Genomic DNA, 12,696 nt, shown 5'->3' with positions numbered 1-12,696 from the left:
TCCAGGGAGGCCCAGTTTAATCTGAGTAAATCTTAACATGTAAATTTCCCACAGAACTAATAAAGCTTGTATGTGAGGGCTCTTTGCTTGCACAGGGCTCTGAAACAAGCCCTAGTAATAGTGCCACATGGTCACGTATTTTGTGAAATTCGCGATTGGTTAAGATCACTGTTTTTCTTCACTAGGATGTCATCCACTGCATGTCACTTCGAGTTGGGTGACATTGGAGTGCCTGTGGAAATTCTGGGAACCTGGCTAAGAGGAACTTGGGAAGAAGTGGCATTTAATTAGGATTCAGTGAGATATATTTGTGTGGTTTGCATCATATCTGTGTTTGGTTATTACAACAGTATCAGTAGGAACAGCTTCCAGTAATATTCATGCTGACACAACATATAGGGACCAACATAAAATTGATGATACAATGATTAATGAATTTATCAGGTCAAAGAACATTTAAGATTAAGTTATTGAGTGTATACACATACACAAATAACTTGAAATGTCCTAAAATATAACAGCTCATATATGAAGAAAATGTATGAGAGTTTTTTCAATATTTAAAAATTCTAAATATTTTGCCAATAATTTAGTGGTGAAATTACCAATAAGGAGTAATGAATCTGAAAGAAACCTCCCTAAATTATTAAAAATACAACTTAATTTTCAATTAGATGGAATTATCTTTCTATTTTCTCTCTATAAAATATTAGAAAATTATATAACAAAGTTATAAGGGAATTTGCAGGAACAAAGTTTTTAAACAGACATGTGTAGTACAAAAAGATCACTTTTCTAAATATTTTAGTGTGTGGTATTTTTCAACTTAAATTTTATTTTGTTTTGATATATTTCCTATTCTAAGTAACACTCATCTTCATACCTAATTTTGCATTCACACTTACGTAGTTTTTTCCTTTAAGAGGGCTTCCTCAAATTATGTAAGTTTTATACTCCACAAAATCTGGGTCAGCCAATGAACAGGTGGCTGTGGAGATGTTGATTCATTCTTGGGCAAAGCATGGATCATTTCTTGGGCAAAGCATCTAGAGCAGTGGTTCTCAACCTTCTGGCCCTTTAAATACAGTTCCTCATGTTGTGACCCGACCATAAAATTATTTTCGTTGCTACTTCATAACTGTAATGTTGCTACTGTTATGAATCGTAATGTAAATATCTGGTATGCAGGATGGTCTTCGGCGACCCCTGTGAAAGGGTCGTTCGACCACCAAAGGGGTCACGACCCACAGGTTGAGAACCACTGATCTAGAGGCTTCAAGAAGTTTCAGCCATCTTGTGCCCATAAATCTAAGGAATTATGGATTTCCTAAGCCTTTGAGCCTGCTCCATTTAGGATACTGTGTGTGGCAGAAGCTACTCCATCTTACTAAACCTTTCAACTACCCACTAACTGATCAATTGAGGTTAGCCAGGTGGTCTCCCCCAAATCCACGCCAGGCAGGAACCTCCAGCACCTACTGCAGGACTCTGTGGACCAGAACTTCATCATTACATTGAGATCACCACTGGAGGATGAAACAGGAGGAGATTTAATTGGTTCCTTGGTCTCCTGGGCCAGCAAGGACGAGCACAGCCTTGACTTGCCTGATTGCAGGCTCTGAGAGAGAATGTGTCACATTCCTGTTTGTAAAACTGCATAGAAAATTAACCAGAGCCAATGAGAGGAGGGAACTGGGGTCTGGGGCTAATCAAGACCACCGCAGTGGAGACTCTTTCAGCAATTCTCCTAAGGCTTTGGGTTTTTTTGGGTGTTTTTTTTTTGTTTTGTTTTTTTTCCCCATTTTTAAAAATGTGACACTATCTGGCACAGTTTCATTTCTCTCCAGCTGGATTCTTAGCACACACCTGGTTTCCCTCCTCGAGCCTTCTCTAGAGTACTTGCTGCTTCGATTTTTTTCAATGTTGTCTACAGAAAGTTGCCACTGCAGAGCCCAGCTGTCGTGGCCGGGCTTGCCAAGGGAGATTTTCTGCTGGGGCCCAAGATCAAAGCAACATCTTGCCTGGAAAGTTTGGAGCATGAGGGAGGAGGGGTGCCTCCGGGGTCAGGGCCAGTTGCAGGTCTGAAGCTGTTTCCCAGGTGAGAGAATGGGGACATACCTTCCCACTGTGCTCGGCTTCAAAGGGCAAAGGGCAGCATCTATAACCACTGGGAGGATTTCAACCAGAGCTCATCCTACTATAGAATTTTTGAGTGCTAACTAAACAGTGTATATGGCATAGTAGCTCATTTTGATTTGCACATACATCAGAAATATTATCACATTCACATAACAATGAAGGAAACTGGGGTCAAAGGTCACATTGTCAGTACATGGCAAAGTTTATATTTAAACCTAGAACTGAAGAAATGGCATTTCTAGGGACAGGCCATTGTCCTTAGACAATGACTCGTCATTTTATAACACAAAAGGGAAATTTTAAATAATGAAAAATGAAAATTCTTAGTCCTGCTTTCTAATTCAGCACATCCTACTTGTATTACGCATCTTCCTTGGCGTTATAGTTCATGCTGTCTCTCCATACATGTGCTGAAGCACACAGGGAGACAGAAAATGAAGAAATGAACTGTGATTTAAGATGAAGTCACTTATCACCCCTAAAGGAAAAGTGGGTGAAAGGTTAAATATCCATATTTTTCTGACATCTCAGTTGTTCTCTTATTTGGGGCTGAGTATTCAGACATGATATGGCCAACTGCCCATCCCTACAGGGGAACAGCCAGGGACAGTGTGTACATGCTCGAGAGAGAAAGAGAGAGAGAGAGAGAGTTGGGGAGAGAGGGTCAAGGCCATGGCCAGGCACGATTGGCCAGTGCAAATGAACCTAAGGAAAAAGAGTGAGATAAGCTATGAACCAAGAGATGAAGAGGTAACCTGGGAAGACCAGGCTTTAGGGATGCCAGGACAGGGCTCCAAAGCAGACGGCTGAATGGAACCCTCAGGGACAAGGACTAGGAGAACAAACATGTGAGGTCGAGCAGGAGGTACGCAGCCAGGAAGTGGAGCAGTGGTGAACTAAGAAGAAATTTGCCAGATGCTGGGTTTGGGGTCGGGAATTCCTTTCATAAGCTCCCACTGCAGCTGGAAGCAGGGACTTGTGGAGCCAGGCACAGGCAGCTGACTCTTCCCGCACCTTAGTTCTTCTTCTGTGCAGTGACTGCCCCTCCACCTTGGGTCTCAGAGTCTGGGCTGAAAATTAACACACCTGTGTTCTAGACTGAGCCCCACCATAGACAATCTATATGATTTCAAAAAGTTCATACTCTCCCAGTTTTTTCATAAAAATGAGAATTATCCCTAGCGGTACCCAACTCATAGAATGATGTGAGGGCAATATTAAATTATAGTATAGAAGTCAAAGAAGCACTCTAAATCTATACTCTGATGTTGGTTATACGGTGACCCAAAAGATTTTAGATAAGTTCACATAATTCTCTAGGATCATACTACAAGTTGTAATACTAACCCTTACATAGAATTCAGTGTGTTACTGTAACTTAGTATTTGTGAGATTCTTCCATAGCCATTACAACAATCTATGCGGTGGGTACTATTATTGTCCCCATCTTAAGCCAAAGCATGGAGATGTTAAGTAACTTGTCCAAGTCATGCAGTAAGTGGTAGACCTGGGTATAAGCCCAGGAAGTCTGGCTTCAGAGCCTGTTGTTCTTAAGTACTATTTGGCAGTGCCACTTGGTAAAAGATAAAAAATAAAACCCCATAACCCAAGTTCCCAGGGTCCAGTAACACGCTCATTGTATAAACAGATTTAATTGTGAGTAAAACCCAAATGAAAAACTCTAGACTTACAAAGCAGATAAAATGAGCTGTGGTGGGGGGTCAGTAACCATTCTATATATGCCAAAAAGCAGAAAATTAAAAATAAAACCAACAGCACAGAAGAACTTGAGGTAGATCCCCATTTGACAGCAAGCTTCCTAATATGTTTTAAATAAGATTCAATTTATAAGGAAGAGTGAATATTCAGACGGTCAATAGTTCCTTGATTCCAAGTCTCTCTTTATTGGAAATATGAAGTAAAAACTTAAGGAGACAGGATATCAAGGTCTGTGTGTTAGATTAATGAAATGAGCTATGCCTCTGTGTATTTACACCTGGCACAGTCCCCTCTCACAGTGGTTCTACGTTTGGTATGTGACTTGCTTTGGCCATAGGACAGCAACACCCATGATATGAGCTGGGCTTTAAAAGTGTTTGTACATCGGAACTTTGCTCTTGGGACACCCCTCCGATGTGGAGAGACCTGTGCTAGTTTGTGGGTGACATGTAGTTCAGTCCATTGCCAGCACCAGTTCCAGTTCCAGGCCTTCGAACAAGGCCATCTCAGACCATCTGGCCCCAGCTGAGTTTCCAGATAACTGTGGCTGGCTCCCTGGGTGGCCCAAAGAAAGACTAGCAGAACTGTCATCCAAGCCGTGCCCAAATAGCTGACTCCGTAGTCTTGTAACCCAATGAAATGTTTGGTTTTTAAAGCGACTCACTGTTGGGGATTATTATGCAGCAAAACTAACTGATAGAGCCCAAGTCTAAGACATTTCACAGAGTAGGAATAGCAATATGGAATTGTGTAATGGCTGGAGAGCCTGAGGCACTGTTACAAGTAGGTAGGAAAGTCAGTCAGCCAAAAAGGTGGAGTCAAAATTGGTAGGTTAAGAGGATGACATATATCATTACTGGTGCTTTTACCTGCTTTTCATTCTATGAATTTTGGGTCAAGTATAAAGGGAAAGTAAGCCAGTTCTCATGATCATACTGACAGCCTGGAGGAGAAAGAAGAGCCATGTTGCATCCTGAGAGGGCCAACCATAATCTCTTGTATCTACTGATAACAAAGCACATACAACAACACAGTGACAGGACTGATCAGCTTGGCACCTACACATTGCCTTCTGCCTCGGTCCCTCCCAGGCCATACCATTACTTCCTGGGCATTATTGCTATAGATTGGAGAAGATGAGGCATGGAGCATGGAAAGAACTCAACCAGAGACAAAGAAAATGTGAATTATAGAGCCAAGAGGCCCGCTAGTCTCTGGTAACTGCAGATCATCTGAGAATAAAACCATGATCCAATTTAACTTATTCCTATAAAAATGATTAACAGAGGCTCTTAGAGGATGACTTGTCCAAGGCCACATAGCTAAGCATGATCAAGCTGACTCATGAACACACGTTCATGAACTTAATACTCAACAGTGATGCGGGACACAGGATATGAGCACTATGGCTCAAGGAAGGAACCGTATCATCCAATCTAGTCTAATATTCCTTCCGTTCTTGATCAATTTGAGAATATTGTCCCACTGATCACCTTACACAGCCAAGGAAGCCTTAAGACACACTGACTATAACACTTTTTCAAACAGTGACTAGGAAACTTAGTTGACTGGAGGATAGGAAATGGAAAAATCCATCAACATTTCATATGATGAAGACTGATATTTACCTATAGGCAGTCTCATTCTCTTTCTATTAAAGTGCCAATTAATAATGACCAGAAGCAGTATATTTTACAGAATAAGGAAAATATAAACTTATGACTTGAAGTATAAACAGTGGGTAATAAATGTTGACATATGCATATAGATTAAACTTCACATGCATATCTGGTTTTATATCATACTCTAGGGAAAATGCCCTGATCCCTTTTCTATTTCTAACTTGCTTTTCACCTGTGATCGTGAACTAGTGATTAAACCACTCCAGGTCTTGAATGTGCCATCAATGAAACAAGATGATTGGACTTCAAGTCTGAAGCAATACACTAGAATGGAAAGAAGCCTGGATATAGCCACAGTTGAGATTGAATTTGGGACCTAGCATCTTATTAAATGTCTGGCTGTGGGTCTATACTTTGCCTCTTTCCCCATCTGGACAAAGGAGTAACTATACCCTACTTACAAGGTTGGATAAGAATGAAAAATCCAGTGTGAGGCAAAAGTAGGTGTACAGCTGTTTGAATGGAAAATAATAGAAGAATAAACTGTGTTTCACATACTCACAACTGTAAACCTACGTTTGTCCCACCCTGTAATATATCTAAAGCTACTCGGCACAGGAATGCCCCCTAAAGAACAGCTGATGATGATGATTCATTCACTTATCTAACAAACATTTAGTGACCCTCAACTCTGTGCCGCGAGTTATAATAGATGCGCATCCAGGAGTTAACAGCACTGACACCAAATCTGCCTCGCTGGGCTGGCGTCATGATGGCACAGACCCACAATCTAACATTGGAGCCACGTGCCTTCCACTACAGAAAGGTTCTGACTCCATTCTCAGCTCACGGTGGACTCCAGAGCCCTCAGTCCTTCTGAGTCTCCTCTGAGGCTGGCTAGGTCCTCGCAGTCTTAAGAAGAGGCCATATACCAGCCTGGCTCTCCCAGGCCTTTCTCATCACCCTACTGTGATAAACACCATAAAAGACAGGATAGGCCTGGGCTTCACACTTATCCTCCACTTTGGCCCCTCCTCCTGTCGCCTTCACCACAACTGTTGCCCAAGAGAGCCTTCCGGAATCCTATGTGAAGGCCAAGTTTGCTCAGCAGCATTACCCTCGACTTCCCACCAGAGGTCGCCCTCCCACACAAGCCCAAGCAAACAGAACCGGGATTCGCCTTCTTGGCAGCAGTGACATTATTTTCTTTCTCTATTTTTATCTATTAAAAAGATTTCTTCACAGCCATAACTTAGATCTCTGCACTAAAATGGAGCAACAGGAAGATATAATGGTGCATTTCATTTATGAATGACCTATAATAAATTACTCTGAAGTGTCCCGAGTGCCAGGAGACAGAACGCTTTGTCTGCCCATGGACTGTATTTCACATGCTTTAATTTAGCTGACACATAAAACTCATTTGACATTTTGCAGGTATTTGTGTGGGGCCGGGGAGGAGAGCTGGCGAGCAGGAGGGGACCACTGCGGGCCAGGGCAGGCAGTGGGGGCAGCGGGCAGAGCCAAGGATATCTGGTTCTTGTTGAGGGTTAAGGTATGGAGCCTGGGTAACCCTGGCAACACGAGGTCGTTCCCCAGCAGATTGTTGTCCAAGACGAGCTCCTCCAGGCTCCCGAAGGCGCTCAGTCCTTCCAGTGACCTGCAATGACAAAGGCAACAGGAAAAATGATCCTGCACTAAATCAGGGAGGCCATTATGAGCCGAAATAAATATTTTAACCTTCCCTTTCAGGACTGGGAATAGTTTGGGCTTGGTGCCTGTCAGCAAAGTGAATGACAAGAATTAGTAGCGGGAGCCGGGCGGGGGCGGCGGGGGAGAAGGGGCCGCTGGCACTCACCGCATCCTTCACGCGTTGCCAACATGAAGGATGAGGGTCACTTAGTGAGTAGCCAGGATCCAAAACAAAGGGCTTCAGATGCGGCCTGCAGGATAAATTTGTCAATGTCTTGTGCCTGCAGGCACCCAGCCTAGGCTGACCCTAACCTCCATTCCCAAGATAAATAACTCTGTCACAGTTCACCTTCATTCCCTGGACACAAATTTAAGTTGTCATCCATCATTCCTGCCCAGAAATATCAGACCCGCTTACAATAATAAATATAACTTCAAGTATCATTTCTTAGCGGTTCTCCTCGGCACAGTGGTAGGAAACAGCGAGGAAGCCATCCTTTCTCTCCCCTCACCGCCTGTGACTTTTTCCTCCTCTGCTTTTTTCCTTCACGAGTCACTTAATTTGCTTCTGCCCAGTGTCCCTGTGGCTGTCCCAGGGGCAGGGCACCGAAGGAGCAATGATCCCTCCAGCGTGAGGGGCTGTTTCTGTTTCTTTCTTTGATTTCTTTTCCTTTTTCTTTTTGTTTGGGGAGCAGGGGTGGGGAAGGGGTTGGGAGGATTTCTGTTTCAATGCTCCTGGCTTGAAGTTACCGTTTTAATGTACGGAAAGTGGATTTCTCACTTTATTTCTGAAAGAAGTGTCGAGCCCAGCAATATAGATATCGAGGTGGTACATAAACAGGCATCTGAAAGAATTAAGTACCCAGCTCAGGGGGGGAAAAGTATCCAAAAAGGAAAAACAGCCTTGTTTATACACTTAGCTGAAAGTTTCTCAGGAGGTGGGTTCTAGAGTGTTGGGGGGGGCGGCGGTGGTGAGGGGATGTTGCCCGCCTGTGCGGGCCCTGGCGCTCACAGGCGTTAATTAAAGAAGCCACCGGGCAGGCGAGGGAGTTACACAGACACACACGCTCCCAGCTCAGTAACCTGCCAGACCCGAGGGCCGAGCTGAGCTTGCATGGCTGACAGCTGAGCTGCAATGTCAACCGGAGGGCGGACGCGCATGGGATCTCCTGGTGATTCTGTAAAATGTGACGAATCAGGGGGATGCTGTCTGCACTGTTTATTCATCTCCTGGTGGCACGCACATTACAGACCCGCCTGCTGGTGTGAGCAACGCCTATACGTCTGGTGCAGGTGCGAACTTCAGCTCAAGGGCCATCTCCAGCCATCCACATCTCCCCGCGGATTTCCACCCTAAGGACTCCCGCCCTTAGGACTCCAAAACAGCCAGTGCTTGGGAGGTATAACATGCATTGCAAAGAGGTAATTAAATCGCCAGAATTCACTGGGCCCAGAGCTCCACCAGCAGATCCCATCTCTGCCTGACACTCGGGGTGGTCCCACCCAGGACCCAGCACCCAGACCACGTGTCCTCCTGCAGCCAAACACTACCTGCTCCAAGCAGGAGGGAGGGCAAGACCAAACACATTTTGGGTCAAGGGCCAGTGGGGTCATCCTGCCTCATTTCTTCCTCCTCCTTTCTCATGGGCCTCACGTTTCAGGGAGAAAACACGACTTACACGCCTGCAGTCAGGACGGGCTGGAGTGTTACGCCAGCTCCCTGTTTCCTCGCAGTGTGGGCCTGGCCACGTCAGTAGCCCACCTGAATGCCTTGTTCTGTGTTGATTCCAGCTCACAGCATCTCATGGACAATAAGTGGAACAAGATTAGCAAGTTACGTTTCTTTCTTTTTCTCTTCCTCCTTTCATTCACTGGTTTTTCTGGAAGCCCTGACTTGTGGGGGGAGGCTGCTAAGGATGCAGATGGTGGGCAGACCAACCAATGCACAAAGGCGTGCAGTAGGTCCTGCCTCTGCAGGGGCACTCCACGCTTCCCGAAGTCCCTTGCTCTGTGGGGTTAATGAGTGATGATCCCCAAGCGCTTTTCAGAGCGAGGCTGTTTACCAGGAGGGAAGCTGAGGCCGCCTCCCTCCCTCCTGTGGGGGGGCCTTATGGAGCGCTAATAAGTCCTTTGTGCTCAACATCGGTTGGGCTCTGGTCAGAGCATCCAAATACACATTGTTCCCGAGTTATGTTATGCAAATATAATGCTCATATCATGAGAATCCGCAAACAGTTGGCAACTGGCAAGCAGAAGAAAGCTCCCTCCCAAAACCTCCCTTCAGGGGAGGCATAAAACAAAATGACATCGCATGAAAAGGGACAAAGCCAGGAACACTAGAGGGAGTGCCCACAGAGACCGCCTTCTCTCCGGGTGGCTCAGGGCAGAGCTCAAGGCCAGCTTCGGAGTGAAGCTTCAGTGAGGAGTTTGGAGGCTCGGGCTCAAGTCCCCCATCACCTGTCTGGTTTTGAGATTCCCTTTGCCACTTAATGTTATTAGCTGCTCAGTTAAAAGGGAACCATGATGCCGATTAATAAACCCAGGTCTCCTGCCATCCGTGTGGTGTGATTTAATCAGCTGAATTCGGAGCTGAGGGATTGGGGACAGGAGGCAGAGAGCGTGGTGAAGGGTAACGCTGCAGAGGACAGGGCTTCCGGGGCTCAGCTAGCCTGTGGAGGCCACTAAACCAACACCTGGAAGATGGTTTTATTTTTTACATTTTGAAAATTTTACTTTTGTTGTTGTTTTCCAGAAAGGAGACATTATTTGCATCCATTATTGAGCTGATACCCCTGTACACAAGATGCCTGCAAACAGATATGTGCCCTTCCGTAAAATGACAAGGCTACAGGGCTTCAAGGAGCCACAGATCTATGCTGCTTCATGGGACAGTGACGGTAGCTACAAGGAATAGATGGCAGCACTGTAACTTCTCTGCTCTAACCCTGTGTGTGGACAGCAAAGTGTACCCCAGACCCTGGTGGAAGGGGTGGCTGTCACTCCAGGGTTACTCACCAGCTTAGTTGGCAGTGGCTGCTGATGTCTGAAGGGGGGGAGGCGGGGAGCTGGGAAGGAGAGACAGATCTGTCTGACCTGGCAAGGGGCAGGAGGGGGAGGGCAAGGCTTTAGCTGCTACCTGGGCACAGCCAGCTGGAGAGAGAGCTTCCCAGCCCAGTCAGGAGACGCTGAGGGCACAGGGAGTCGTGTGCGGTCTGGTTTGGGTGGCAGGTGGTTTGCTCGAGAAATCTAATCAGATGCCCAGAAGCGCCTTGCAGGCTGTGCGCCTCCCACTCCCCCAGCAGGAAAGCTGCCCATTGTCTCACCTACAGGTGCCCCCTCAGCGACCCACGTGCAGGGCCCTGGCTGGGCTCCCCCAGGAGCCGCCGCGGCTGCCGGAGGGTCCCAGAGCCTCTTCCAAAGTCATATCGAGATGACAAAACATCACAACGCATTCAGCTCCAGCAGATTCAAACAGAGAGAACTTTTAAGCTTCCACTGTAATTAACCCTATCCTCGTTAAGATAATTATGATCAAGCTTCCTGTCACAGTTAATATCCAGCATCATTGCCTGTGGCTCACACTCTGCCCTCATTAGCTTATGAAAACAGTGGCACGAAACAGGCGGCTGCCACCCTTTCCCGGGGAGGCCAGTGGCTGTGAGGGGCCTTGGGTGGGGCAGCAGGTCCCACAGAAGGGCCACCCCTTGAACTGCAATCCCTTCTGCTCCTGTGTGGGCGCACACTCAGCAGCCTTCATCCTTTTCCCAAAAGTTAGCCACAGGTCAGAAGGGGGAGGGAGAAGGGCCAGCAGAGCAGGGCTGGTCGATCTGGGGCAGGGGAGCTGCTGATATGGAGCTATTAGCCCTTCCTGCCCCTTACCTGGCAAAAAATCCAGCCAGGAAAATCCCCAGAGGGCACCTCCAGAACCCCTGGCTCAAGATCTGCCAACCTTATTCCTGGGGTTCAGGCTATGGTAAGAATTAGACCCGCCTGTCCTTAGCTCCCAGCCTGTACCAGGAATGACACTTCTTCCTGGCATGAGCTGGGCAGGAAAAAGGAGACAGTTAAAAAAGGAGACAGGCCCTAAGATAGACACGTGTCCACATAGCTGGCCTCACATCCAGAACCAAGGGTTAGGATACTCTCAAACCAGTTAAGAAAATAACATGCCCATTAAGATCTTTACCTGCTTACTCCACTACATCCACCTAAGTCTCCATAGATGTGTTTTTAACGGAGGAAATGGGGAGGCCATGGAAATGGTGGAGGAACTAACCCCTGTCCGACACCTAGTCCTCAGCCTCACCACGGGCTTTCTGGGTGATTTCTGTCTGCCCAGCTCCCAAGAAAAAGGGGTCTCAATGTAACCTCCATGAGACCCAGAAAGTCTTCAAACGCACAGTGAGGGCTCAGTACCTCTGCCAACGACTACTCCTCGGCCACAAGCCTGTCAGTTGCTGAGAGCAAAGCTGCCAATGGAATCCCCGGGGCAGGACACAGCACAGGCCTCGGGTGACTGGCCAGGGGCGGTCAGGGCAATCTTTAAATTCACATTATTTCTGAGGCCAGAGGCCTCCCTTCCTGTACCCTGGGGCCAAGTGTCTGAGAACAGGTGGGGGGACATTCGGTGAGCCTGCACCCGCACACCAGTACTGGCTATTAAACTGGTTAAATATACCTGCTGACCAGTTGGTAAAGAATTGCAGCTCTGAGTACCCGGAGTGGCCCTCTCTGTTAACCTGGCCACTGCCTAGAGCCCCCAGACCTTCCCACCATTCAGCAACTAAGTGGTTAATGCCCCCCTCACATTATGGGGCTCCAGGAGCCTGCTCTAGCCAGGATATTTCAAACTGATCAGTGCCATGGTTAAATAATTTAAACATCGCCCTTGAGAGAAAAAAATAGCAACTTGCACCCCTCCTACTCCCTCCAGCACGCCAAGTACTGTGCCTGGCATACAGCAGGTCCTTGGGGAATGTTCCCCAACTGACTTCTATGAGAGGCCATGACCACGGCTACAGGACAAGACAGGCCACACAGAACCATCCATGTGGGATGCAGAGGGGAGCAAAGAGCAGAGCTGCAATGCGGCTGCTCATGTTCCAGACAAGGGCCAGAGGCGCACAGGTGTCTTTAGAAAGGCTAGTCATCAACACCATGAGAGCTACTCTTTCCTCCATCACCAAACTCTTTCTATAGCATATTTAAATGCATATATATACATATGCACACACACATACACACACAGTAACGTACTCAATGTAGTGATATACTATAGCATATTACCATACAGTGTACTATAGGTTCAGTTGGCTCTATGTATTTTCTACATCTTTTTCTGTCATTCAGGTCACATAGCCAGGGATATATGTACAAATAATAATATAAATCAAATAGTCTATATGGTAACGATATCAATAGTGGTGAAAGTGTCTTTTAAAAATAGAAGAATACAGAAAAGGCTCTGGGTGCTATAAGACAGTGTATACTGCCATGGTGTATGCTGACAGTGTATCACATGGAA

General features: G+C 46.4%; 1 protein-coding gene across 1 annotated transcript in view; it reads right to left on the bottom strand.

Annotated features, from left to right (window-relative positions):
• The window catches only part of LRMDA (leucine rich melanocyte differentiation associated), a 1,013,334-nt gene that overhangs the window by 454,007 nt on the left and 546,631 nt on the right, over positions 1 to 12,696 (bottom strand). Inside the window, exon 3 of the mRNA XM_070431962.1 lies at positions 7,014 to 7,140. Coding sequence (XP_070288063.1) covers positions 7,014 to 7,140 — 127 coding nt within the window. The remainder of the gene's footprint in view (positions 1 to 7,013; positions 7,141 to 12,696) is intronic.

This window comes from Myotis yumanensis, unplaced genomic scaffold (assembly GCF_028538775.1).
Source record: "Myotis yumanensis isolate MYYU_CA2020_CCGP unplaced genomic scaffold, mMyoYum1.0.hap1 SCAF_13, whole genome shotgun sequence".
Lineage (NCBI taxonomy): Eukaryota > Metazoa > Chordata > Mammalia > Chiroptera > Vespertilionidae > Myotis > Myotis yumanensis.
The sequence above is the reverse complement of the archived record's forward strand: the minus strand, read 5'-3'. Positions and strand labels throughout refer to the sequence as shown.